Source organism: Bufo bufo, chromosome 3, assembly GCF_905171765.1.
Source record: "Bufo bufo chromosome 3, aBufBuf1.1, whole genome shotgun sequence".
In the NCBI taxonomy this organism is placed as follows: Eukaryota; Metazoa; Chordata; class Amphibia; order Anura; family Bufonidae; genus Bufo; species Bufo bufo.
The window spans coordinates 96130441-96156003 of NC_053391.1; the positions used below are offsets into that span (position 1 = coordinate 96130441).

A 25563-nucleotide genomic window follows, 5' to 3' on the forward strand; every position below is an offset into this window, starting at 1 on the left:
CAATAGATAAATATTTTAAAACAATAAATTTGAATATATAAAAATAATCGGAAAAATATTCGAATAAATAATCGTAAGAATTTTATTTTCCACTGGTGGTAAGTAAATGCGTTTTCCACATACGAAATATAAATGGATAAATAAATAATCGTTTGTATCCGATGATGATGAACTTATGACCAGTCTCTTGTACACATAAATAAATAGTCAGTGCGAAATTTTCGTGATATAAATGGTCGCTGACTGCCGAATATTATAATCGATTTGCGGCCAGTCTTTTAATACATGTGCATAGTAGTGGCCAAAGTTCCAAGCATATATGGCTTTCGATAATTTAGGCAGACAATATTACAGCTGCTTGCTAGCACAGCGGCGTCCCGCTATATTTAGTTGAAAAGCGATCGCTTATATCGGATATGCGTAGTCTTACCAGAAGGTCTTTACACTGGACAATAAGCCCTCGACTCGGAGTACTTTTTCTTTAGGGTTCCGGTCTCAAGGGCTGTTTGTTCAGATTCGAATTTTCGCGCCAATCGAATTGTTTGCTGCACGTGGTTTTGGTCTCTTCCATATAGTAGTGCTTTCTTTGGCAATTCGTTATTCTTATGATAAAGTCCAGGCCTCCTGAATGTCGCAATATCCTTACTTTCCTTAGTGGGGGGATTAACACCAGACGCGTTTCGGGGATTTAAGGCAATGACCCCTTCCTCAGTGGTTGACATCCCCTTGCTAATGTTCCACTTTTATAGTGAATAAAGAGTGTAAGAAAGACTGGTCTGGAATACGGACTTTTTAGGGATTGGGATCTATAAATGTTATTTCTACCTAAAAATACATATTAATAATATTACTATTACATGCATTAGTTGTCTTATATTGTTAAACAAAGGAAAATATTGTATATAAATAAAATAAAAATTAAAAGATGTATATTTAAAAAACATTAAAAAGTCATGATGGCAATGAGTTACATAGGAAATCTTTCATACAATTGTTCACCATCTCCTTTGGGGTCACATGGTAGAAAAAACGCATCGGTATCGCATGCGGTTTTAATGCGTTACCGGTTCGTTTTTTCTGGAAATTTGATATTTCCAAAAGGTTTCTCAAAGGAATTCATTTTCAAGCCTCTTACAGTGATTAAGAGAAATGAGAACATTAAGAACATTGTAAAAACATTGTGTGGATATTTCTCTAGATGGCAATAAGTTACATAAAAAGTCTTTCATACAGTTATTTACCATCCCCTTTGGAATCACATAATGTAAAAAACGCACCGGTATCGCATGCGGTTTTAATGCGTTTCCGGTGCGTTTTTCTAGAAATTTAGTATTTCAAAAAGAGGATTCATTTTCAAGCTTCTTTACAATAATTTGGAAACATAGAAACATTGTGGGTATTTCTTCATAACTAGTGTATTTCTTCATAACTAGTGTATTTCTTCATAACTAGGGTATTTCTTCATAATGTTTCTATGTTTCCAAATTATTGTAAGAAGCTTGAAAATGAATCCTCTTTTTGAAATACAAAATTTCTAGAAAAAACGCACTGGAAACGCATTAAAACCGCATGCGATACCAGTGCGTTTTTTACATTATGTGATTCCAAAGGGGATGGTGAATAACTGTATGAAAGACTTTTTATGTAACTTATTGCCATCTAGAGAAATATCCACACAATGTTTTTACAATGTTCTTAATGTTCTCATTTCTCTTAATCACTGTAAGAGGCTTGAAAATGAATTCCTTTGAGAAACCTTTTGGAAATATCAAATTTCCAGAAAAAACGCACCGGTAACGCATTAAAACCGCATGCGATACCGGTGCGTTTTTTCTACCATGTGACCCCAAAGGAGATGGTGAACAATTGTATGAAAGATTTCCTATGTAACTCATTGCCATCATGACTTTTTAATGTTTTTTAAATATATATCTTTTAATTTTTATTTTATTTATATACAATAATTTCTTTTGTTTAACAATATAAGACAACTAATGCATGTAATAGTAATATTATTAATATGTATTTTTAGGTAGAAATAACATTTATAGATCCCAATCCCTAAAAAGTCCGTATTCCAGACCAGTCTTTCTTACACTCTTTATTCACTATAAAAGTGGAACATTAGCAAGGGGATGTCAACCACTGAGGAAGGGGTCATTGCCTTAAATCCCCGAAATGCGTCTGGTGTTAATCCCCCCACTAAGGAAAGTAAGGATATTGCGACATTCAGGAGGCCTGGACTTTATCATAAGAATAACGAATTGCCAAAGAAAGCACTACTATATGGAAGAGACCAAAACCACGTGCAGCAAACAATTCGATTGGCGCGAAAATTCGAATCTGAACAAACAGCCCTTGAGACCGGAACCCTAAAGAAAAAGTACGCCGAGTCGAGGGCTTATTGTCCAGTGTAAAGACCTTCTGGTAAGACTACGCATATCCGATATAAGCGATCGCCTTTCAACTAAATACAGCGGGACGCCGCTGTGCTAGCAAGCAGCTGTAATATTGTCTGCCCAAATTATCGAAAGCCATATATGCTTGGAACTTTGGCCACTAACTATGCACATGTATTAAAAGACTGGCCGCAAATCGATTATAATATTCGGCAGTCAGCGACCATTTATATCACGAAAATTTTGCACTGACTATTTATTTATGTGTACAAGAGACTGGTCATAAGTTCATCATCATCGGATACAAACGATTATTTATTTATCCATTTATATTTCGTATGTGGAAAACGCATTTACTTACCACCAGTGGAAAATAATATTCTTACGATTATTTATTCGAATATTTTTCCGATTATTTTTATATATTCAAATTTATAGTTTTAAAATATTTATCTATTGGGATCTATATTTATGTTGATCTTATCATTTTAGGTTTTATTCATCGCTGAACTCTCACCACTGTTATTAACGATTTATCCTCTGCTGTTTTAAACATTATTGAATTTTATTGTATATTATATTGTAAATTTATTGTATTTTACGTTTATTAAAGATCCCTTTACTTTTAGAGTGCCCCACTTCTATTTCTTTATTATACTTACTCTTATCCGACTGGGTGCTGTCTGTTAGTGGGAGCACTTCTGTTGGATCTCCCCCTCATTCGAGTGCGACATTACTTTATATTCATCTATTAGAAGCATCATACTTACCTGCTGCGCTGTCTGTGACCGGCCGGGAGCTCCTCCTACTGGTAAGTGACAGATCATTAAGCAATGCGCCGCACAGACCTGTCACTTACCAGTAGGAGGAGCTCCCGGCCGATCACAGACAGCGCAGCAGGTAAGTATGATGCTTCTAATATTGTAATATTGCTAAGTAACCATGGCAACCGGGCCTGCAGTAGCGTCCTGGTTGCCATGGTTACCGATCGGAGCCCCAGCGATTAAACTGGGACTACCTTCTTCCATTGCTCTATGGTGGTCCAGTTCTGATTCCCATTGTAGGCGCTTTTTACCAGTGGACAAGGTCAGAATTGGCACTCTGACCAGTATACAACTTCCCAACCACATGAACACACCTATTAGAAAGGCCGGGCAATTATATACATGTGTAATAATGTCGGGAGGACAAAATACTTAGTCACTAAACCAAACAGACATTGGACACCTCCACACATAGATATTTTACAAAATTTGTAATTTATTGAAGATGATATCATAAAAAATAACTGCAACAGCAGACTGTGGTACACAGAGCAAATATCTAAGCAAAATTATTATTAAAGAATTATATCATACATATAGAGCAGCATAATTAAATACTAGAGTACTAGCAGCAGATAAAAACAAACAGTAAAGGACTGATGGACCCAGGGGAGGGCCGAGGGGTCGGCCACAGCAAAGATTCTGGCTGAAAAAAAAGTGAAAATAATAATAGTAATGAACAAGACTGCCAGCAAGAGGCAAGAAAACCAAGTTTAAGTAAACCTGTTTAAAAGAAACTAGGTACAAGGATCCACAAGCTGGCAGTCAAAAGTAAACTGACAAAAGAGAATAAAAGTGTATTACCAGATGTGGGCCCCTCGGTCAAACCCTGCCCAACGCCTTTTTGCCTGTGAAGGCTTCTTCCAGGGACAGAAAGCTGCATTTTGTATTTTGATACCTTTCTCTCATGACCAGTATCATTTTTCCATAAAGTTGTGCTACAGTCATTCTCCTGGGGAATCATACCCAACAGGCTAGCCTGCACATCCTACATCACACATCCTGGTCGAAACGCGTCAACTTGGAGGAGCAAGTGTGCTGTGGGGTCCACTATATGTTATCTTGAATTTAACCAATAAAGATGGAGCTTTTATATTCCTCTCTGAAGTGCTGGACTATCTTTCCTACTGTTACTGATTGAAGAACTTACCTGGTTCGGTCCGTGCACAGGAGATTTGACATGCAGGGTGAGCTGGATTTGTTTTCTACTGCACATCCTACATGCATCCCTGATCCTTGAACACCAATAAACCTCCGTCAGTTCATCAGTTGTTGTTCCTTGGACCACTTTTGGTAGGTACTAACCATGGGAGTAGCTATAGGGGGTGCAGAGGTAGCAGTCACTACTGGGCCCAGGAGCCTGAGGGGGCCCAAAGACCCTTGTGCCACATAAGTACTGAGGGAAGGGGGGCCCAAGCTGAACTCTTGTACCAGGGCCCATGAGCCTTTATCTATGCCCCTGGTACTAACCCCACAGGACCTGATGTTTTGGAGATGCTCTGACCCAGTCATCCAGCCATCACGATTTGTCCTTTGGCAAAGTCACTCAGATCCTTACACTTCCCAATTTTTGCCGTTTTTAACTTCAAGAATTGACAGATCACTTTCTGCCTAATATCTCTCACCCCTTAGCAGGTGCTGTTGTAACAATTTAAAGGATGACTGTCATTTTTTCATCAAAAAAATCTATTTTAGCATATACAGTATGTTACTGCTGCAGCAGCATTATGCATAATCAATCTTTAGTTTCTTCACTTACCACTCTTTTCCTTGAGTTTTCCCCTTAGTTACGGCTGTTTTGAATCCTACATTATGAGGATTTTCTCAAGATGGCTCCTCTGCCAGGTCTCTGAGGCCAAAACTGCATTCCCTCAGGTCACATACAAACTTGCTGTAGCCAGTAGAGTTGAGCGAACACCTGGATGTTCGGGTTCGAGAAGTTCGGCCGAACTTCCCGGAAATGTTCGGGTTCGGGATCCGAACCCGAACCGAACTTCGTCCCGAACCCCATTGAAGTCAATGGGGACCCGAACTTTTGGGCACTAAAAAGGCTGTAAAACAGCCCAGGAAAGAGCTAGAGGGCTGCAAAAGGCAGCAACGTGTAGGTAAATCCCCTGCAAACAAATGTGGATAGGGAAATGAATTAAAATAAAAATAAAAAAAATAAAAATGAACCAATATCAATTGGACAGAGGTCCCATAGCAGAGAATCTGGCTTCACGTCAGCAGAGAATCAGTCTCTTCATGCCATAGCAAAGAATCTGGCTTCATGTCAGCAGAGAATCAGTCTCTTCATGCCATAGCAGAGAATCTGGCTTCATGTCACCCACCACTGGAACAGGCCACTGTCACATATTTAGGCCCCGGCACCCAGACAGAGGAGAGAGGTCCCGTAACAGAGAATCTGGCCTTATGTCAGCACAGAATCTGTCTTCATGTCATAGCAGAGAATCAGGCTTCACGTCACCCACCACTGGAACAGGCCACTGTCACACATTTAGGCCCCGGCACCCAGACAGAGGAGAGGTTCATTCAACTTTGGGTTGCCCCTCTATATAATGGTAAAATGAAATTAAAAATAGTATTGAATGAGGAAGTGCCCTGGAGTAGAATAATATATTGTTAAGGGGAGGTAGTTAATATCTAATCTGCACAAGGGATGGACAGGTCCTGTGGGATCCATGCCTGGTTCATTTTTATGAACGTCAGCTTGTCCACATTGGCTGTAGACAGGCGGCTGCGTTTGTCTGTAATGACGCCCCCTGCCGTGCTGAATACACGTTCAGACAAAACGCTGGCCGCCGGGCAGGCCAGCACCTCCAAGGCATAAAAGGCTAGCTCTGGCCACGTGGACAATTTGGAGACCCAGAAGTTGAATGGGGCCGAACCATCAGTCAGTACGTGGAGGGGTGTGCACAGGTACTGTTCCACCATGTTAGTGAAATGTTGCCTCCTGCTAACACGTTCCGTATCAGGTGGTGGTGCAGTTAGCTGTGGCGTGGTGACAAAACTTTTCCACATCTCTGCCATGCTAACCCTGCCCTCAGAGGAGCTGGCCGTGACACAGCTGCGTTGGCGACCTCTTGCTCCTCCTCTGCCTTCGCCTTGGGCTTCCACTGGTTCCCCTGTGACATTTGGGAATGCTCTCAGTAGCGCGTCTACCAACGTGCGCTTGTACTCGCGCATCTTCCTATCACGCTCCAGTGTAGGAAGTAAGGTGGGCACATTGTCTTTGTACCGGGGATCCAGCAGGGTGTCAACCCAGTAGTCCTCACACGTTACAATGTGGGCAACTCTGCTGTCGTTGCGCAGGCACTGCAGCATGTAGTCGCTCATGTGTGCCAGGCTGCCCAGAGGTAAGGACAAGCTGTCCTCTGTGGGAGGCGTATCGTCATCGTCCTGTGTTTCCCCCCAGCCACGCACCAGTGATGGGCCCGAGCTGCTTTGGGTGCCACCCCGCTGTGAACATGCTTCATCCTCATCCTCCTCCATTTCCTCCTCATCCTCGTCCTCCAGTAGTGGGCCCTGTCTGGCCACATTTGTACCTGGCCTCTGCTGTTGCAAAAAACCTCCCTCTGAGTCACTTCGAAGAGACTGGCCTGAAAGTGCTAAAAATGACCCCTCTTCCTCCTCGGCCACCTCCTCTTCCATCATCGCCCTAAGTGTTTTCTCAAGGAGACATAGAAGTGGTATTGTAACGCTGATAACGGCGTCATCGCCACTGGCCATGTTGGTGGAGTACTCGAAACAACGCAACAGGGCACACAGGTCTCGCATGGAGGCCCAGTCATTGGTGGTGAAGTGTGTCTGATCCGCAGTGCGACTGACCCGTGCGTGCTGCAGCTGAAACTCCACTATGGCCTGCTGCTGCTCGCACAGTCTGTCCAGCATATGCAAGGTGGAGTTCCACCTGGTGGGTACGTCGCATATGAGGCGGTGAGCGGGAAGGCCAAAGTTACGCTGTAGCGCAGACAGGCGAGCAGCGGCAGGGTGTGAACGCCGGAAGCGCAAACAGACGGCCTGCACTTTATGCAGCAGCTCTGACATGTCGGGGTAGTTGCGAATGAACTTCTGCACCACCAAATTCAGCACATGCGCCAGGCAAGGGATGTGCGTCAAACCGGCTAGTCCCAGAGCTGCAACGAGATTTCACCCATTATCGCACACCACCAGGCCGGGCTTGAGGCTCACCGGCAGCAACCACTCGTCGGTCTGTTGTTCTATACCCCGCCACAACTCCTGTGCGGTGTGGGGCCTGTCCCCCAAACATATGAGTTTCAGAATGGCCTGCTGATGTTTACCCCGGGCTGTGCTGAAGTTGGTGGTGAAGGTGTGTGGCTGACTGGATGAGCAGGTGGAAGAAGAGGAGGAGGAAGCTGAGTAGGAGGAGGAGGAGACAGGAGGCAAAGAATGTTGCCCTGCGATCCTTGGCGGCGGAAGGACGTGCGCCAAACAGCTCTCTGCCTGGGGCCCAGCCGCCACTACATTTACCCAGTGTGCAGTTAGGGAGATATAGCGTCCCTGGCCGTGCTTACTGGTCCACGTATCTGTGGTTAGGTGGACCTTGCCACAGATGGCGTTGCGCAGTGCACACTTGATTTTATCGGACACTTGTTTGTGCAGGGAAGGCACGGCTCTCTTGGAGAAGTAGTGGCAGCTGGGAACAACATACTGTGGGACAGCAAGTGACATGAGCTGTTTGAAGCTGTGTGTGTCCACCAGCCTAAATGACAGCATTTCATAGGCCAGTAGTTTAGAAATGCTGGCATTCAGGGCCAGGGATCGAGGGTGGCTAGGTGGGAATTTACGCTTTCTCTCAAATGTTTGTGAGATGGAGAGCTGAACGCTGCCGTGTGACATAGTTGAGATGCTTGGTGACGCAGGTGGTGGTGTTGGTGGTACATCCCATGTTTGCTGGGCGGCAGGTGCCAACGTTCCTCCAGAGGCAGAGGAAGAGGCCGAGGCGGCGGCAGCAGCAGCAGAAGAGGCCGAGGCGGCAGCAGCAAAAGAGGTAGCAGGGGGAGCCTGAGTGACTTCCTTGTTTTTAAGGTGTTTACTCCACTGCAGTTCATGCTTTGCATGCAGGTGCCTGGTCATGCAGGTTGTGCTAAGGTTCAGAACGTTAATGCCTCGCTTCAGGCTCTGATGGCACAGCGTGCAAACCACTCGGGTCTTGTCGTCAGCACATTGTTTGAAGAAGTGCCATGCCAGGGAACTCCTTGAAGCTGCCTTTGGGGTGCTCGGTCCCAGATGGCGGCGGTCAGTAGCAGGCGGAGTCTCTTGGCGGCGGGTGTTCTGATTTTGCCCACTGCTCCCTCTTTTGCTACGCTGTTGGCTCGGTCTCACCACTGCCTCTTCCTCCGAACTGTGAAAGTCAGTGGCACGACCTTCATTCCATGTGGGGTCTAGGACCTCATCGTCCCCTGCATCGTCTTCCACCCAGTCTTGATCCCTGACCTCCTGTTCAGTCTGCACACTGCAGAAAGACGCAGCAGTTGGCACCTGTGTTTCGTCATCATCAGAGACGTGCTGAGGTGGTATTCCCATGTCCTCATCATCAGGAAACATAAGTGGTTGTGCGTTAGTGCATTCTATCTCTTCCACCCCTGGGGAAGAGCTAGGTGGATGCCCTTGGGAAACCCTGGCAGCAGAGTCTTCAAACAGCATAAGAGACTGCTGCATAACTTGAGGCTCAGACAGTTTCCCTGATATGCATGGGGGTGATGTGACAGACTGATGGGCTTGGTTTTCATGCGCCATCTGTGCGCTTTCTGCAGAAGACTGGGTGGGAGATAATGTGAATGTGCTGGATGCACTGTCGGCCACCCAATTGACTAATGCCTGTACCTGCTCAGGCCTTACCATCCTTAGAACGGCATTGGGCCCCACCAAATATGGCTGTAAATTCTGGCGGCTACTGGGACCTGAGGTAGTTGGTACACTAGGACGTGTGGCTGTGGCAGAACGGCCACGTCCTCTCCCAGCACCAGAGGGTCCACTAACACCACCACGACCATGTCCACGTCCGCGTCCGCGTCCCTTATTAGATGTTTTCCTCATTGTTCCCGTTCACCACAATTTTGAGAATGGCAAATTTGGGAATAGTTTTTCAACCCAGAACAAAAAATGTGCTTTTACGGTCACTACAAATAACTTGACCAGCTAAAACAGTACAGATTTGGTTGAATAGAAATGTGAGGCCTTTTTTTTTTTGCGCTGTGTGACAGGTATAGGTTTAATCACAGAATTAGACTTCTATCTGCACGGTAGCGTGTCTTAGGTTTTTCTGAATGACACTATCAGCACCTTTAATGTAAGATATCCTTTTTGGGATAGATTTCAAGTAGGCCTCATATAGCAGAAACTAGTTATTTTGAGAATGGCAAATTTGGGAATAGTTTTTCAACCCAGAACAAAAACTGTGCTTTTACGGTCACTACAAATAACTTGACCAGCTAAAACAGTACAAATTTGGTTGAATAGAAATGTCAGGTCTATTTTTTAGGTGCTGGGTGACAGGCTCAACTTGCCCCTGATGTAGTATATGGCCAAAAAATAACCACACTATTGATGGTTAAATGCACTTGGGTGACACAGGCTCAGCCTGCACCAGATGTATATGGCCAAAAAATAACCACACTATCGATGGTTAAATACACTTGGGTGACACAGGCTCAGCCTGCAGCTGATGTAGTATATGGCCAAAAAATAATCAGACTGTTGATGGTTAAATGCACTTCGGTGACACAGGCTCAGCCTGCAGCTGATGTAGGATATAGCACAAAATAACCACTCTATTGATGGTTAAATACACTTGGTGATAGCTTGTGCTGGCGCACCACAAGTCACAAAATGGCCGCCGATCACCCCAGAAAAAAGTGATCTAAAAACGCTCTGGGCAGCCTCAAAAAAGTGAGCAAGTCGATATTAGCACTTCAATGATCCACAGCTGCAGATCGATCACAGAATGAAGTCTTTTGGAGGAGTTAATCTGCCTAATCTCGCCCTAACGTCGCAGCTGCAACCTCTCCCTATGCTTGTATCAGCAGAGTGATGTGCAGCGCTACGTGACCCACGCTTATATAGAGGCTGGGTCACATGCTGCACTGGCCAATCACAGCCATGCCAATAGTAGGCAAGGCTGTGATGGCCTCTTGGGGCAAGTAGTATGACGCTTGTTGATTGGCTGCTTTGCAGCCTTTCAAAGAGCGCCAAGAAAGCGCCGAACACCGAACCCGGACTTTTACGAAAATGTTCGGGTTCGGGTCCGTGTCACGGACACCCCAAAATTCGGTACGAACCCGAACTATACAGTTCGGGTTCGCTCATCCCTAGTAGCCAGCAGCTTCCTGCCAGCCAATCAGATTGGATTACTGAGAGACACGCCTCCTCACTCTGAAGCCTAATGCAGGCATGCAGTGTGAAGGACCGCCCCCTGTCTTCCTAGCCGGAGACAGATGAGCCATAGCAACAGTCTTTTAAGGAAGCAGTGGAAAGGGACAGGAGACATTAATAAAAGCTGTTATTATAAGGTAATTACCGATCTTTTGACAATCATTGACAGACTAACTCAGGTATGCATGCCTAGCTCTAATAAACTAGCAAATAAATAAAAATATGACAGTTATCCTTTAAACAGTGTTATTCTCTTTGCCGCAACAACTAAGGTTGTCCATACACATTAGATATATTGTATGTCAGACAAACCTGCCAATTTTGGCGTTAGCGGTCAACCATCTAATGTCAAACACGCAGCTCCTGAGGCAGTTACCTGTGCTCCTTGAGTGTTCCCCTAAACTGCGCTGTTGTGCAGCTTCTATAGCGCGCTGTTAACTAATGAGCTCTTCTATTGTGGAAGCGCTTACTAGTACAGGACAGGAGGTGCAGGGAGTGGTGAGTGGGTCACTGCTCCCTGGTCCTCTTCACCCAGCAACAGCGCTGCACTAGGTCCTGATAGTGTACAGCTGCAGGACATAATGCACATAGGCACGCTCTATGACCTGATGCTGTGCAACATCAGGAGGCAGTGCAGTTCTGGCACCAGGGCACAATGCTGTGCTGAAGAGTCAGAGTGGTGGCAGCGCCACTAGGAGGAGGAGAGGAAAAGTATATATTTTTTTGTCTGCTCTGAGCTCTGCATTTAGGGGATGGAACAGTTGGGTGGGGGGTTATAGTGGATGACAGCGGTCTGATCTGGGTTCTGTATACACTTGGGGTTTAGGGGTCTGTAAACATTGGGGTCTGATCTGGTGTCTGCATAAATTTACCATCTGATCTGGAGTCTGTGTAAATTTGGCATCTGATCTGGGTTCTGTGTAAATTTGGGGTCTGATCTGGGGTCTTATCTGAGGTGTGTGTAAATTTGGGGGCTGATTTGGGGTTTCTACGAATTTGGGGGCTGATCTAGGGTCTTTATGAATTGGGGGGCTGATCTAGGGTCTTTATGAATTGGGGGGCTGATATGGGGTCTGTATGAATTGGTCGTATTTAAACTGTCAAGTGAAAATCTTTTCTATGTAGATAAAGATTGAGCATGTTGGATTTCAACTGCCCATTTGTTTTGTTCTGAGGGAGGTAAGTCGCTGCCAGACACCTTCCTCTCCCTCTTCATGCTAATAACACGTTTTCGCTTGGCCAAGCTGAACAGACATGCATTGGTGGATACGAGCTTGAGATCTTTAAAAATGTTCATATCGCAAGAATTGCCGAGAGCAGTTAAATATTTGTAATATATATATATATTTTTTTTTTTTTAAAGGGGGTTCAGTCTTTTATTTTGATGGCCAAGCCTCAGGATCAGCTGTTTCATAGAAGCTCTGCACAGCTCCATCCACGGTTGGAGGATTGCCGCTCTGCTCTCTTTCGCTTCAATGGGAGCAGTGCTGCAGTAACCATCTTCATACACTGCACACAATGGACGAAGATGTGCGTTTTCGGAGCTGGATCTACTGCAGAGCAGCTGAATGGTGGGGGTGGTGGGTGTCGGACCCCTGCTTAACAGATATTGACGGGATAGGCCATCAGTATTAATGGATCAGAAAACCCCTTTAGGTGTTTTTTAAATTTTTTTTCAATGTTTGAGTCATTAAAGTTTATCCCATAAAAATGATGGCGATCCCGAGAATGAGGATTCCCTGAGACCCCTTTCTGAATGTGCGCACGTTGGTCCAATGCTCCATTCATTTCTATGGGAGTGTCACATTGCTGCCTACTTAAGTACCATAGAAATAAATGTAGAGTGGGACCAAAATGCGCACATTGCTTAGTTCCACCTAGTTGTTCCATTAATCTTCGTATTTGTAACACCACTCTCAGCTTAGCAGTGCACTTTTGGTACTTCTACTTCTGCTCTACGGCTTGGAAGAGCATTTGCTTGGTTTGCTTGCTAGTAAAGTAGGTTATTGGTCCTAGTGGCCAGACCCCTCACAATCCTTAGATGTTCCTTGGCTTTTGTCAGCAGACACCTTTATTTTTGCTTTTAGGGCACTCAAATTATACTAGAGAAAATAGTGTAATAGCTCCAATAATAATACTAATGTTACGCTGCAAAATGTAATCCAGTCCTTTCTAATATCTGAAGGGCCTTGGATGACTTTCTGGTGAACATTCAGTATAATATTTTGTAATGTTGGAGAATGCCTCCGTAATTATCGTTCGCTTTATTTCTGTTAGTATTGCTGCCATGAAGAACATCAGATATTACGAGCTTCATCCACTTCAGACTACAGCGACACATCCCAATTTCATAATGGAAAATAATACTTTCACGCTTAGCAAAGCATATGTTTAACTTCTCACGTTTCGTGTTCATCCTCGAGCATCTCATCATTTCACAGCTCGGTATGGAGCCACGCTATTTCAAGAAGATTAGCACAATAATAATTTCTGTGTATCTGTTCCATAGTCTATGTCATAGTTATTTGTTTTCTAGCTGAATCAATGTTCCCTTTGTCTTTCTCCTGTGGAAATCACTTTTGTTAGACTGTACATGTGGACACTGTATTCCTTGTCTTTAGTTTTCAAGACCATATATTTATTTTCTTACAGAAGCATAGCGATGGCTTAATATCGACTTTCCCTGTCCATGTTCAATAGGGTGTTATGTCTGGAGTGAAGTATCGCACAACATGGGGTGACAAAGGCAGGAAAGTTACCTGTGATCACCATTGTGCTGGAGAACATCCCTGGAGTTAAAGGGGAAGTCTCATCTGTGCAGAATTATTCTCAGTAGTCTTCCAGGAATTCACGTTCTTGGGGCAAGAAAACCCCTGGGTCTAAGTACAATGACGCCAAGACCTTTGAAAGTCCCTTTTTTTAATTTTTTATTTCCTATACATTCGAGTGTTTATGAGGACACTGCATACATAGCAATTCTCTAATATATAGAAAACCACACTTGTATTATTATATTTCAATTTGAGTGATGTAACTCAATCATACTATGATTTATTTTGATATTGTTTGCATATATTATTATAAATAAACAAAATTTGCAAGAAAACCACGGGTGTAACTACCAGGGTAGCAGCTGCTCTGGTGATCAACAACTAAGGGGGCCCATCTCCACTCAAAAGGTGCAGTTAGAGTTAAAATGCCTGTAAGGTGGCATAGAAAATGTGATGTGTCCCTATTCTAAATGTTACCATCAATTCCCATGATTAACATGGCTGTGTGCACTATTCCTGTGCTGACATGACTGTGTGCATTTCTCAAAGCATACATCAAAAGTTGAAATATTATACCAAGCAAAAAGTAAAACAAGGTCAAAGTGATCTATAAAACATGGCATGCTTGTTAACATCCTGTTTGAAGTAGGTCACCTAGCCACTGCAGCCAGGGGCATGCATAGAAATCATTGGGCCCCATAGCAAGAATCTGAATTGGGCCCCCTACCTCTGCCCACTAACCACCCTGGCTCATCCCACCACCTCCCCTGGCTCCTCCCCTGCCGTTGTATTCCTACTGACCCAGAGAATGAAGGGGACAGGTCAGTTTTACCACAAAGGGAACACCGTAGGAACAAAACCCGTAAAAGTTATGGCTCAAGGAAAATAGGGAAGAAAAATGAAAAAACCTCTGGTATCTTAATGGTTAAAAGGTTTATCCAACCCCTATTATGCCCCCCAAAATGCAACAGTTCTTCACCCTTATAGCCCCAGAATACGCCACATGCCCCCTCCCCTCACAGCAATGAGTTCCCCTCACTCACAGCATCTGAGAGTGTTAAAAACCGAAAGTGTGGAATTCCTATTCAGGCGCGCTTTCCCCCAGCAGAGACCGGGAAAAGCACCCTTTTCTATAAATAAGCCACAGCCTGTACTAGGCTTCCAGGCTCATTGTTAGTATATCCCAGTTTAGGCCACTAGGTGGCAGCACTGAATTCTGATTGTGATATAGTGATTTCTATACAGACTAACGGAGCAATTTACATCTGATGATTATAAGTTGTGGTCCACTTGGGGGACCTAACAAAAAGTTTAAAAAAAGTTTTGAAAAAAAAAATTCAAATTTTATTCCCCAAAATAAAAAGAAACAAAAAAAATAGCATTATGGGCATCATCGCATGAGAAAACGCCCATACTATTAAAATATTTTAAAAAGTTAGCCCATATGGTGAATGGCGTTACAGAAAAATATTTTAAAAAATCGCCAAAGAAAATTGAATGAAAAGTGATCAAGTCATACACACCCCAAAATGGTATTGTCAAAAATGACAGATCGTCCCACAAAAAATGAGCCCCCATAACTCTCCGTAAACATAACTATAAAAAAGTTATGAGGGTCCTGTGTATTTAAGTTTTATTTAGACTCTATTTTTAAAATGTTTTTTTTTTGTGGGGATTTGAACTCACAACCATCTACATTAACATATACATTAAGAACCTTAACCATTGGGCTATAGAACTTACCGTAATGCTAAGTCATTGCTGAAAAATCTCATAGAAGTTTCTCTTGTATTAAAAACCTCATAGAAGTTTCTCTTCTATACCACAAGAGAAACTTCTAATGAGGTTTTTCAGTAATGACTTCGCACTGAGCTCTATACCCCAGTGGTTAAAGGGATTCTGTCACCAGAATTAACGATATGGAGATATTTATATGTGCCCACTAGTCTTCATGCAGTGTTTACAATGATCCCTCTTTTTATGCTCTGTGTGCCTTATATTCTTATAAAAATCGATCTTATTCATATGTCAGTCACCTCTGTCAGGAGCCCAAGAGGTTGTCCCACGATCTCCTGGAGCCCGGCCGCTCCCATCGATCCGGCGCCCAGCACCGCCTACTACTTTATATTCACTGCTCTATCCTGACGTCATGTTATCTCTGCGCCGTAGTCTCGCGCAGGCGCAGTGGACACTGTAGTCTGCGCCCGTGCGGACTACTGGCATCAGCTTCCACTCTTCCACTGCGCATGTAAGAAAGGCCACCTGAAGATAAACAACAATTTGAAACTTTTTTTCTGGACCTGCATTTTCTGCATACTGTGATTTTATTCATTTATTGGTTTAATAATAAATTCAATGTTGGTTCCAGTATTTGAGAGTGCCCAGTTCTCTTTGTATTTACTGTAACCCTTTTGAGTAGACTGGGTGAGCTTACTCTACTGTGTGCACCCCATTTGGTCCTCCGTTGCTCCAGTGCGCCACATTTGCATTATTGTTATTTATAAGTTTTTAAATTTGGGATATAATGTATGTATGTCGCTTTGGTGATTTTAATACTTTTTTATTTTTATTTTCAGTTTCTGATGAACATTTACTGGGGTGAGTATTTTACCTAATGTGTTAGGCAAATTAGAATTTTAGGAAATTAGACAGAGCACGCCTGTTAAAGGGGCTGTCTGCTGATGAACTAAGGCTACTTTAACATTAGCGTTTTTTGCGGATCCGTCCTGGATCTGCAAAAACGCTTCCGTTACAATAATACAACTGAATGCATCCGTCATGAACGAAACCGGTTGTATTATGTCTTATATACATCTACCTGTGGGAGCCGCACCTATCAGACATTGGGGCATATCCTAGCGATATGCCCCAATGTACAAGATGGGCCAGCCCCTTTATAAGGATGTTTAGAGAGGGTTTCAATAGAACACCAGGCGCACCATATCAAGTGTGTAACAGTGATATCTACACGAAGGAACATTTTTTTCAAATAATAAAAACTGAAAATTGGATCTCATAGGATCTCAATAATGGAAGAAAATGCTTAAATTTTGTCCCCATTCATTGTCAATGGGGACAGAACTGAACTGAACGAAACGGAGTGCACCAAAATGCATTCTGTTCAGTTTGGTTGCGTCCCCATCGCGGACAGAAAAACACTGCAAAAAAAGTTTTTCTGTCCGCGATGCGGTGCGGAGCAAGACGGATCCATCCTGACACACAATGTAAGTCAATGGGGACGCATCCATTTTCTCTGACACAATAGAAAACGGATCTGTCCTGAACACCATTGAAAGTCAAGGGGGACGGATCCGTTTTCTATTGTGTCAGAGAAAATGGATCCGTCCCCATTGACTTACAGTGTTTTTCTGTCCACGATGGGGATGCAACCAAACTGAACAGAATGCATTTTGGTGCACTCCGTTTCGTTCAGTTCAGTTCTGTTCCCATTGACAATGAATGGGGACAAAATTTAAGCATTTTCTTCCATTATTGAGATCCTATGAGATCCATTTTTCAGTTTTTATTATTTGAAAAAAATGTTCCTTCGTGTAGATATCACTGTTACACACTTGATATGGTGCCCCTGGTGTTCTATTGAAACCCTCTCTAAACATCCTTATAAAGGGGCTGGCCCATCTTGTACATTGGGGCATATCGCTAAGATATGTCCCAATGTCTGATAGGTGCGGCTCCCACAGGTAGATCTTTAGAACTGAGCCCGCAAAGTGAAGGAGGGTGCACCACACATGCGTTGCTGCCCTCCATTCATTTCTATGGGAGTCGCGATAATAGCCGAGCAGTGGGCTCACAAGCGCGGCCTCTGCTCCTTTCACTTCTATGGGGCTGATAGAAATAGCTGAGCCAGCTCTATTTTCGGCAGTTCCATAGACATAAATGGAGGGAGGCCGTGCGTACCTGGTGCGCCCTCCTTCACTTTGCAGGCTCTGTTCTAAAGATAGATGTAGGTCCCACCTCTGGGACCTGCAACTATCAGACATTAGGGACATATGCCCCCAATGTACAAGAAGGGCCAACCCCTTTTTAATGTTTCTAGTTCTGGTCACACATTCTCATTGGCACTATCCCTATCAGATCCTATTATATGCACTGGTGGAGTGATTCCTGTTATTGTGCAGGCTCTGCACTAGAAGAAGCTGCTTCTCACCAGTGCTGAATACATTCAGTAGAAGTTAAAGGGGTTTTCTGGACTCCTAATATTGATGAAATCTAGCTCATCAGCATCTGAATGCTGGGGTCCCCCACTGATCAGCTGTTTCCTACGGCCCCTAGTGCTGGAACTACCACTTTGAAGGGAACCGGTCACCTGGATTTTGGGTATAGAGCTGAGGACATGGGCTGCTAGATGGCCACTAGCACATCCGCAATACCCAGTCCCCATAGCTCTGTGTGCTTTTATTGTGTCCAAAAAACGATTTTATATATATATATATATGTAAATGAACCTTAGATGAGTCCTGTGTCACGGATGATATAGCAGATAGCTGGAAGTTATGGATAAATATCCGACTGGCTTGATCCCAAACTAAGGAGCATAAAGGTGACCCCTGTAAAACCCTAAGAGCTCACCCTGACTGCTAAGCACATACAAAAGGTCTAAGAGGTAGACGATTGCATGCCCTCGTACCTAGGCTGTATGACACTTGAAAACCCTATAATAGTGAGGGGACACGACCACCGACTCCCTGCACTTAATACGGAGGGAGTCAGGGTCACCTAGAATCAAGCCAGCAAAGAAACACAATACAAGAAAGGACTTATCTGAACAAGCAGTAACAGAAGTCTCCAGCAGTGATCACTTCAATCCAGGAAGTAGTATAAACCGCAAAGTGAGGCAGTATAGGAGGGAATATAAAGGGAGGCAATTAGTGTGAATAGGTGACAGCTGGGAGAAGGAAAAGAGATGACAAAGTGAAACCAAAACAAAGAACATCATGCAAGAGATATAGAGGAACGTCTACCAGACCTTCTCAGAGTGCTGGTGGTGACATCCTGTCTCCTCCATGCTTCAGAGATGAGTCCAGCGTTCTCTGACTGAGCCCAGCCACGCCCACTGTGAAGGAGCCAAGCACCGCCCGCATCCTCCGATTCTCCTCCTTACTCCCCGACGTCACAAAGCTAGAGCGCCGTAATCTCGCAATGCGCGAGCTAGCGCATGCGCAGTTCGTTCTCTGATGCTGATGCCAGCACAGGGAAGGAACACTATGCAGATACTGCGCATGCGCTAGCTCGTGCATCCCGAGATTACGGCGCTCTAGCTTTGTGATGTCAGGGAGCAAGGAGGAGATTCAGAGTATGCGGGGCGGTGCTGGGCTCCTTCACAGTGGCCGTGGCTGGGCTCCGGAAACGTTAGTAACAGCTCCTTGGGCTCCTTACTTGCCTCATTTACATATCTATAAAATCGTTATTGACACAATAAAAGCACACAGAGCTATGGGGACTGGGTATTGCGGATGTGCTAGCGGCCATCTAGCAGCCCATGTCCTTAGCTCTATACCCAAAGTCCAGGTGACAGGTTCCCTTTAAAAGGAGTTGGAAGCACGACTCTATTCAAACTGTAGTGGCCCGTCAGGTTACTGCAGCTCAGCTCCCATTCACTTAAATTAAGTCACTGAGTAAAGTTGGCTGTCCTCTTCTAAAGCTCTTAAAAATTGTGTTCAGACATTTCTGGAAACGCTTGGCGTCAACGAATATGGATGCTATTACAGCTCCCAAATGGAAGCGGTACCCAGCTTTCCTGAAAGTCTGTTTAGTAGAAGAGACAAATACTCTGGGGATACATCTCCACTCCCATATTGCTTCATTACTAGACTGATCTGAAGCTTGGCACTTTATACCAGTCCTGCGGAAGCACTAATGCTGGCCATACTAGTTGTCAAACTAATTTCCCAGGCTGAAGGGAATTTTTACCAAGTTGTCAGAAGAGGTCAACACAAGGGCTTAGATTAACAGCATGCAGTTATATGTTAGGAAATAGCTTTCAGTAATGTATTTGGTGGGCTTTGATCTTGGAATTTATGTACCATATGTAAAATTATGTACTCTTACAAAATGTCATATTTTGGAACAAAAATGAACTTTTCGGGCCCCGTTCACATTTATGTTGGAGGCTGTGTTGCAAATTCTGTCAGTTGCAACTAGGGCTGAAACGATCACTCGATTCAACACAAAAAAATCCTCTGCAAATTTTTTGTATCAAGGATTTGTTTGTGCCATGTGACCACGGAGCGTGAGTGAAGCGCCTGCTTTACTCCATGGTCTCCCGAGGGCTGGCATCGCGCTGCACTGTATCCTGACGAACACACATGGGCCGGATGTAGTGCATGTAAGGGCGCTCGTTGACCTGACGCTGGGTGACATCATGAGAACAGTGCAGCGCGTGAAGGAGAGGCTAGAAGAGCAGTGGAGTGTCGGTGGCACCCCTAACAGGACAGGTAAGTATTTCACTGGCGCTGGGGACTGATGGCTAGGAGAGGGAGTAACTGATGGCACTGGGGGGAACCTGATGGCACTGGAGGGAACCTGATCGCACTGGAGGGATGCTGATGGCATGGGGGGGACCTGATGGCACTGGGGGGAACCTGATGGCATGGGGGGGACTGATGATTTGGAGGGGGCTGATGTAGCTGAGGACTGATGGCAGGGGAGGCTGATGAGTTTTTATAAAACGTTCTTTTAATAAATTTTATTCTGATTAGAGTGCTCGATTAATCGTTGGATTAATCGGTAGAAAACTTGATTACTAAAATAATTCATATCAGCAACCCTACTTGTAACCAGACTGGTTGCGCTGCATGCAGCACTGTTCTTCCTGTCAAAATACAAGACAACACAACAGAACCCCAAAAGACCCCCATTCTAAGTCGATGTAACTAGCATATGATGGATTGGGGACTGTGTTAGAACTTCCATTATAAACATGCCTAATACACAAATGAATCGTTCCACTTACTGCAAAACTTTTTGGGTCTGCATAGGTTAGGGGTTGTCTGAATGAGGCTAAAAGACTGCAATTTTCATGTGGGAACCACTTCAGGATGTGATGTGTTGCTTTTGATGCACATTCCAAATCATTGATGCATTGCTGTCCATATGGCTGTGCATTTCCATTGGAAACAATGGTGTGCGGTTTCAGTGTGGAATATGCCATGAAATGTGCATGAAATTTCCTCTGTGTCTACTCTGGATTTGGAACTGTCTTGGAACAAGTTTTCTGTGATTCCTTTACAATATGCAGTGCTATGAAACAAACCAAAAAATGAAAATGTTATCTATTTATGTAAAGTTGCTGAATCGGTAGTTGGGTAACATCCAACTCTACAGCTCCCACAGTGTCACCTTTTTTTTGGAGACTTCAGATTGATCTACCAGGCAGGATTCTTGGAAACATGTCACCCAGCTTTCCATGTTTTAGGCAGGTGTGGGAAAAATGATGCAAACTAAAAAGGCTTTAAAAATAGTAGACTAAGAAATACAGGCAGATACTTTTCCATCATGCAATAGCATCAGGGTGGTGTCTGTTTGGCTTCACATTGATTTTGCAGCAGAACAACAACCCCAAACATATAGCCAATGTCATTAAGAACTATCTTCTGTGTAAAGAAGAACAAGGTGTCGTGGAAGTGAGGATGTCGCACCACTGATCCTTGATCTCAACATCATCAAGTCTGTCTGGGATTCGGGGGCAGGTTGGCCATAGACTTTACGGGGAAACTTCCTGGTGGGCCGATGCCCAGGGGGCCACCAGCCGGATAAGTAATGTTCTGACGCTTCCCTCCTGACTCCTGAATTCAACTGTATTGCCATCCTGAGGTAACTGGAGTAGAAGGACAGAACATGGCAGCTGGTGCTGGCCACCACAAAGGGGCAGATACTGGGGAGGTATATTGTGTTGCTCAGGCATTATATTGTGCTGCGCCGTGGTATTTGGCTCTACTGAGGTGGTATTATGTCCCGCAATTTAGTAATGTTGGCTCCGTCTACTTGTATGGGTCCTGCCTTCTGTCAGTTTGGACCTGCCTACAACATGGGGCCACTTTTAGTTCCCAGTCCACCCCTGCTGGGATTACATGAATAGATACAAAGATTGGAGCAAGCTTACATCCACAGAAGATCTGTGCTTAGTTTTCCAAGGTGTTGGAACAACATCCCTTCCAAGTTCCCCCAGAAACTATGTGTGCAAGTGTACCTAGAAGAACTGATGCTGTTGTTAACTGATAAACCATTATTAACACTTCTATTTTCAAAGCATTCTTAGTTTGAAGCATTTTTTCTACAACTGCCTAAAACTTTTGCACAATAATATGGAACAGACATACGGATGTGGAAAACACAAAAAGAACATGGCCTATACTTGGCTGCAAGTATGCATGGACCATGGGCCCATTGAAGTCATGCAACACAGACGGTGTCCATATTTTGTGGATCTGCAAAATACATATGGCCATCTCCATGAGGCCTAATGAAGAGGCTGGATTTTAGCTCTACTGGGAACAGGGTCTTTTGTGAGTTGTAATGTACAGTGCTGCAAAGTAGATGGTGCCAGGTAATGGACCCTGAGTCCAAAAGCTTGTAGACTTTGCTTAGGGAAGATTGAGGAGCAGCCTCCTTAAGGTAAGCCAACAGTGGGTGGGGGTTCAAACCCTTGGACCCTCACTGATCATGGAGATAAAGGGAATGGGGCTAAGCTGCAGTGCCAGACACAGCCTCATGTATTGATGCCCCACTGTGACCAGATAAACATTGGACAATGTGAGCACCACAGCTCTTTCATTCTCCTGATCAATGCGGGTCCCGAGAATAGGCCTGAAAAAAATTTCGAATGTTGATTTTCAGAGATATTTATAAGATTGGTATCCCAGGACAGGCCATGTATCCAAAATTATGGTACAGAATTTTGAAGCAAAATTGGCAGGCTGAGAAGACTTAGTCAAAGAACAAGGCTGAAGTCAAGGCCAGTGAAAACCAAGCTAGGTTGTAATGTGAGACCAAGTGTAAGGAGGCATCAGAATATTGTAATTGGAGACAAAATCAAACAAAACATTTCAGCTTTAAGCACTGTCTAAATGCTATGAAAATACGAGGTAGCTTGGGCACTGCAGAACTGCATGGACATGTGGTCATGAGAACATCAATCATAGTTTGTGGAGAAGCAGCCAGGCTTCTGATATCTCACACTGAGGGATTCCATATGCCACACATACAGGTGCCAGTTACTGTGACCCTGCGATGGTGATATTATAATGTTCTTAAGAACCTAACGTAATTACAGACTTTGTAGAATGCTATACGCTGGGTTATATTTTATATTTTTTCTGTACATTTTTTTTAGATTGAAGTTTATTTTTGGGCCCACAGCTCTTTATGCCTTGGATTTAGTTGATCAGCGTTCCGTAACACATGTCACAAGTCCCAGTGGGAGAAGCACTTTCCAGGTAATTTTTTGTGATGTTCTAATACAGATCCTTTTTAATTTTTTTGGTTTGTTTGTTTAATGCCATTTATTGGGATTGTTCTTGTACATTTTAATTCATGATTTACTCATACATTAATTTAAGTACAGACTATCCTTACGGAAAACCAGCTGGAAGGTAATGAGACGTTGCCATTTCTTTTTAGGAAAAATCTTCAGCTGACATTGCTATTGTAAAGGGAGTCTATCAACAGTTTTAGGGCAGTTTCACACGAGTGTGTGCAGTCCGGAAATCAGGCTCTGTGTGTGAGATTGATCCTCCATTCTGAACACTGCTCACCTTGCAGGAGCGCACAGCATTATACTGATTTATAATGCTATGTGCGTCTGCATGACCTTATTGCTACAGAATCATAGTGACAGCTTTAGGTCAGTGTAATTCTGTAGCAGTAAGTTCATGCACAGGAACACCGCATTATAAATCAGTATAATGCCACGCGCTCCTGCAAGTCCAGAACGGAGGATCACGCTCACACACGGAGCATGATTTCTGCACTGCACACACTCGTGTGAAATAGCCCTTAATCGTGAAAAATTGGTAACAACACTAAGTAAGGGCCAGGGAGAGAAGTACAAACATACCTTTTGTCAAGCTTTTCTCACCAGGAGTCATGTGAATTTGAAGTTTTATTCTGTCAGGTTCTGATCCTGCAAGTACTCAAGAGGCGGGGCCTCACTGTGAAGCTCTTTCTGCATTAAGCCGTTTCACAGCCCCTCCCTCTGAGTGGCAGCTGTAGTGATCTCCTGGTTTGATGCTACAGCTGTAATTCAATGCAGAGAGAGCTTTTCATAGTGAAGTTCCGCATCCTTGTTAAAAGTATTGACATTTTGTTAGTAGCCTTTTTTTAATTCATAGTGTGGATTGACACCACCAGCTTGTGGCTCTTAAAAGGAATCTCCAACCATGACAGAACCCTTTCTTATAAGGTATCTAATAAACCCCACCCCTTAAAAAGAGTCTGCCAGTTCCTTTTTGACCATTTAATTACGGTAGTTTCAGCACTGGAAAGTGGGATGAAACAGATACCTTTTTTTTTTTTGGGGCTACAGAGAGGACTATTTGCTAAGAAAATAAACTATCACATATGCAAATGAGATTGCAAGTTCTCATTGGGCAGTCCTGAGTCCTCCAAGTGGTCAGGATCTCCTCAGTAAACCCTGTCACATGTCTCCCCCTTTGTCTTAATTGGCAGTTCCAGTGTTCTCTGTGCAGAAGACAGTGACATAGGACAACTCTGGAGCCATCAATCAAGACCAAAGGGGAGGCACAGGGCACAATGTACTTGACAGTTGCCAGCAGCCTGCCTCCCATACTGAAAGGATCATACTTACCTGCTCCCCACCGCTCCAGTCCTCTGCTCTGGCTCTCGTGTCTCCATCTTCCGGTGGAGAGTTTGAGGGTCATTTACTATACTGAAATGCACTTAAATTAGGCATATTTGAGGCGCAGATGGCGCAATGGTTAGTTGCACCACTATCTGCAACTTCGCCCCGCTCACGCCAGGTCTAAAATTGTGGGCAGGGAAAGGGGCGGGCCGGCAGGCCCTTTTCATTCCTTATTTTCTATGCCTGTTTTAGGCGTAGAAAATGGTCTTAATGTAAGGCAAGTCGGAAGCATTTAGAACTGGCACTGGATGCGCCAAAGTTATAGAGAGGCTGGCGCCTCTACATAAAGCAGTGTTTCTCAAATAGTGGGGCGCGCCCCCCAGGGTGGGCGCCAGGCTCCGTAAAGGGGGGCTCGTTCAGGGCCGGCCTTTGGGGTGTGCGAATTTCTTCTGTATAATGCCGGCAGGCAGGCCGGGCGGCCGGCACATCCCTCAGTGATGTCACATGTCTGCGCCGCCTGCTTTATGAATGAAGCAGGCGACGCAGACAAGTGACGTCACTGAGGGATGCGCCGGCCGCCCGGCCCGCCTGCCGGCATTATACAGAAGATATACGGTACTATTAGGAGTGAGGGGGGCATGTTTAATAACTTTAAACGGCGGCGGGCACACGGAATCGGTGGATGGCACAGTTAAGGGGTGGGGGTCTGTGGATGGGCGAGTGATCTTTGTTGCTTAGATGATGTCCAATTTGCGCAGAGAGACCACTGAAGAGCACTTCCCCTTGGAAAATGAGTGTTGGGGGCCACCCCCTTAGCTAACCGCTGCCTTCTTAGCATATAGAGCACCTGAAAGGAGGGAAGTGAGGGCTACAAAGAAAATAGCCACAGAGGAATGAGGGGAGTGACACCAATTGTTGGAGGTATGTGGATTTAAACGTTTCCATGGGTGACAGGCCCTTTTTAATCATCTTTTTGTATCTAAGGGGGATGGCTGCTTTTATGAACTGGCCTGCAGGGTCAACAAACAAGATACATGAAGTCTTTCCACCAATGAGTGGGACTATCATTGTATTGTCAAGGTGGACTATATTTCATCAATACCAAGCGGCCAGCTGAATAGAGTGCATATATCCAGGGTACAGTTGACATTGTGAAAGCTCAAATGTCAGGTGTCCTACATCCCATGGTTTCCATTCATTTAGTGTCCTCCAAGGTTGGTACCACATAGCATTTCAGGATGAATTGAAAGGAAAATCCTTTCCTAAAAAATCCCTTGAAGCACTGGTAGTGCCTGTGGTTTGGAAATCTTTACTCTACCGGTTAACCTTCTTCTCTGTCATGGATATACTTGACC

At 44.3% G+C, this 25563-nt stretch overlaps 1 protein-coding gene across 2 annotated transcripts in view; it reads left to right on the forward strand.

Moving 5' to 3' along the window:
* Window positions 1-25563, forward strand: part of ZSWIM7 (zinc finger SWIM-type containing 7) — a 181320-nt gene that overhangs the window by 37767 nt on the left and 117990 nt on the right. For both annotated transcript variants that reach the window (XM_040423374.1, XM_040423375.1), the window contains exons 3-4: window positions 15966-15987; window positions 22742-22844. In XM_040423374.1, coding sequence (XP_040279308.1) covers window positions 15966-15987; window positions 22742-22844 — 125 coding nt within the window. The remainder of the gene's footprint in view (window positions 1-15965; window positions 15988-22741; window positions 22845-25563) is intronic.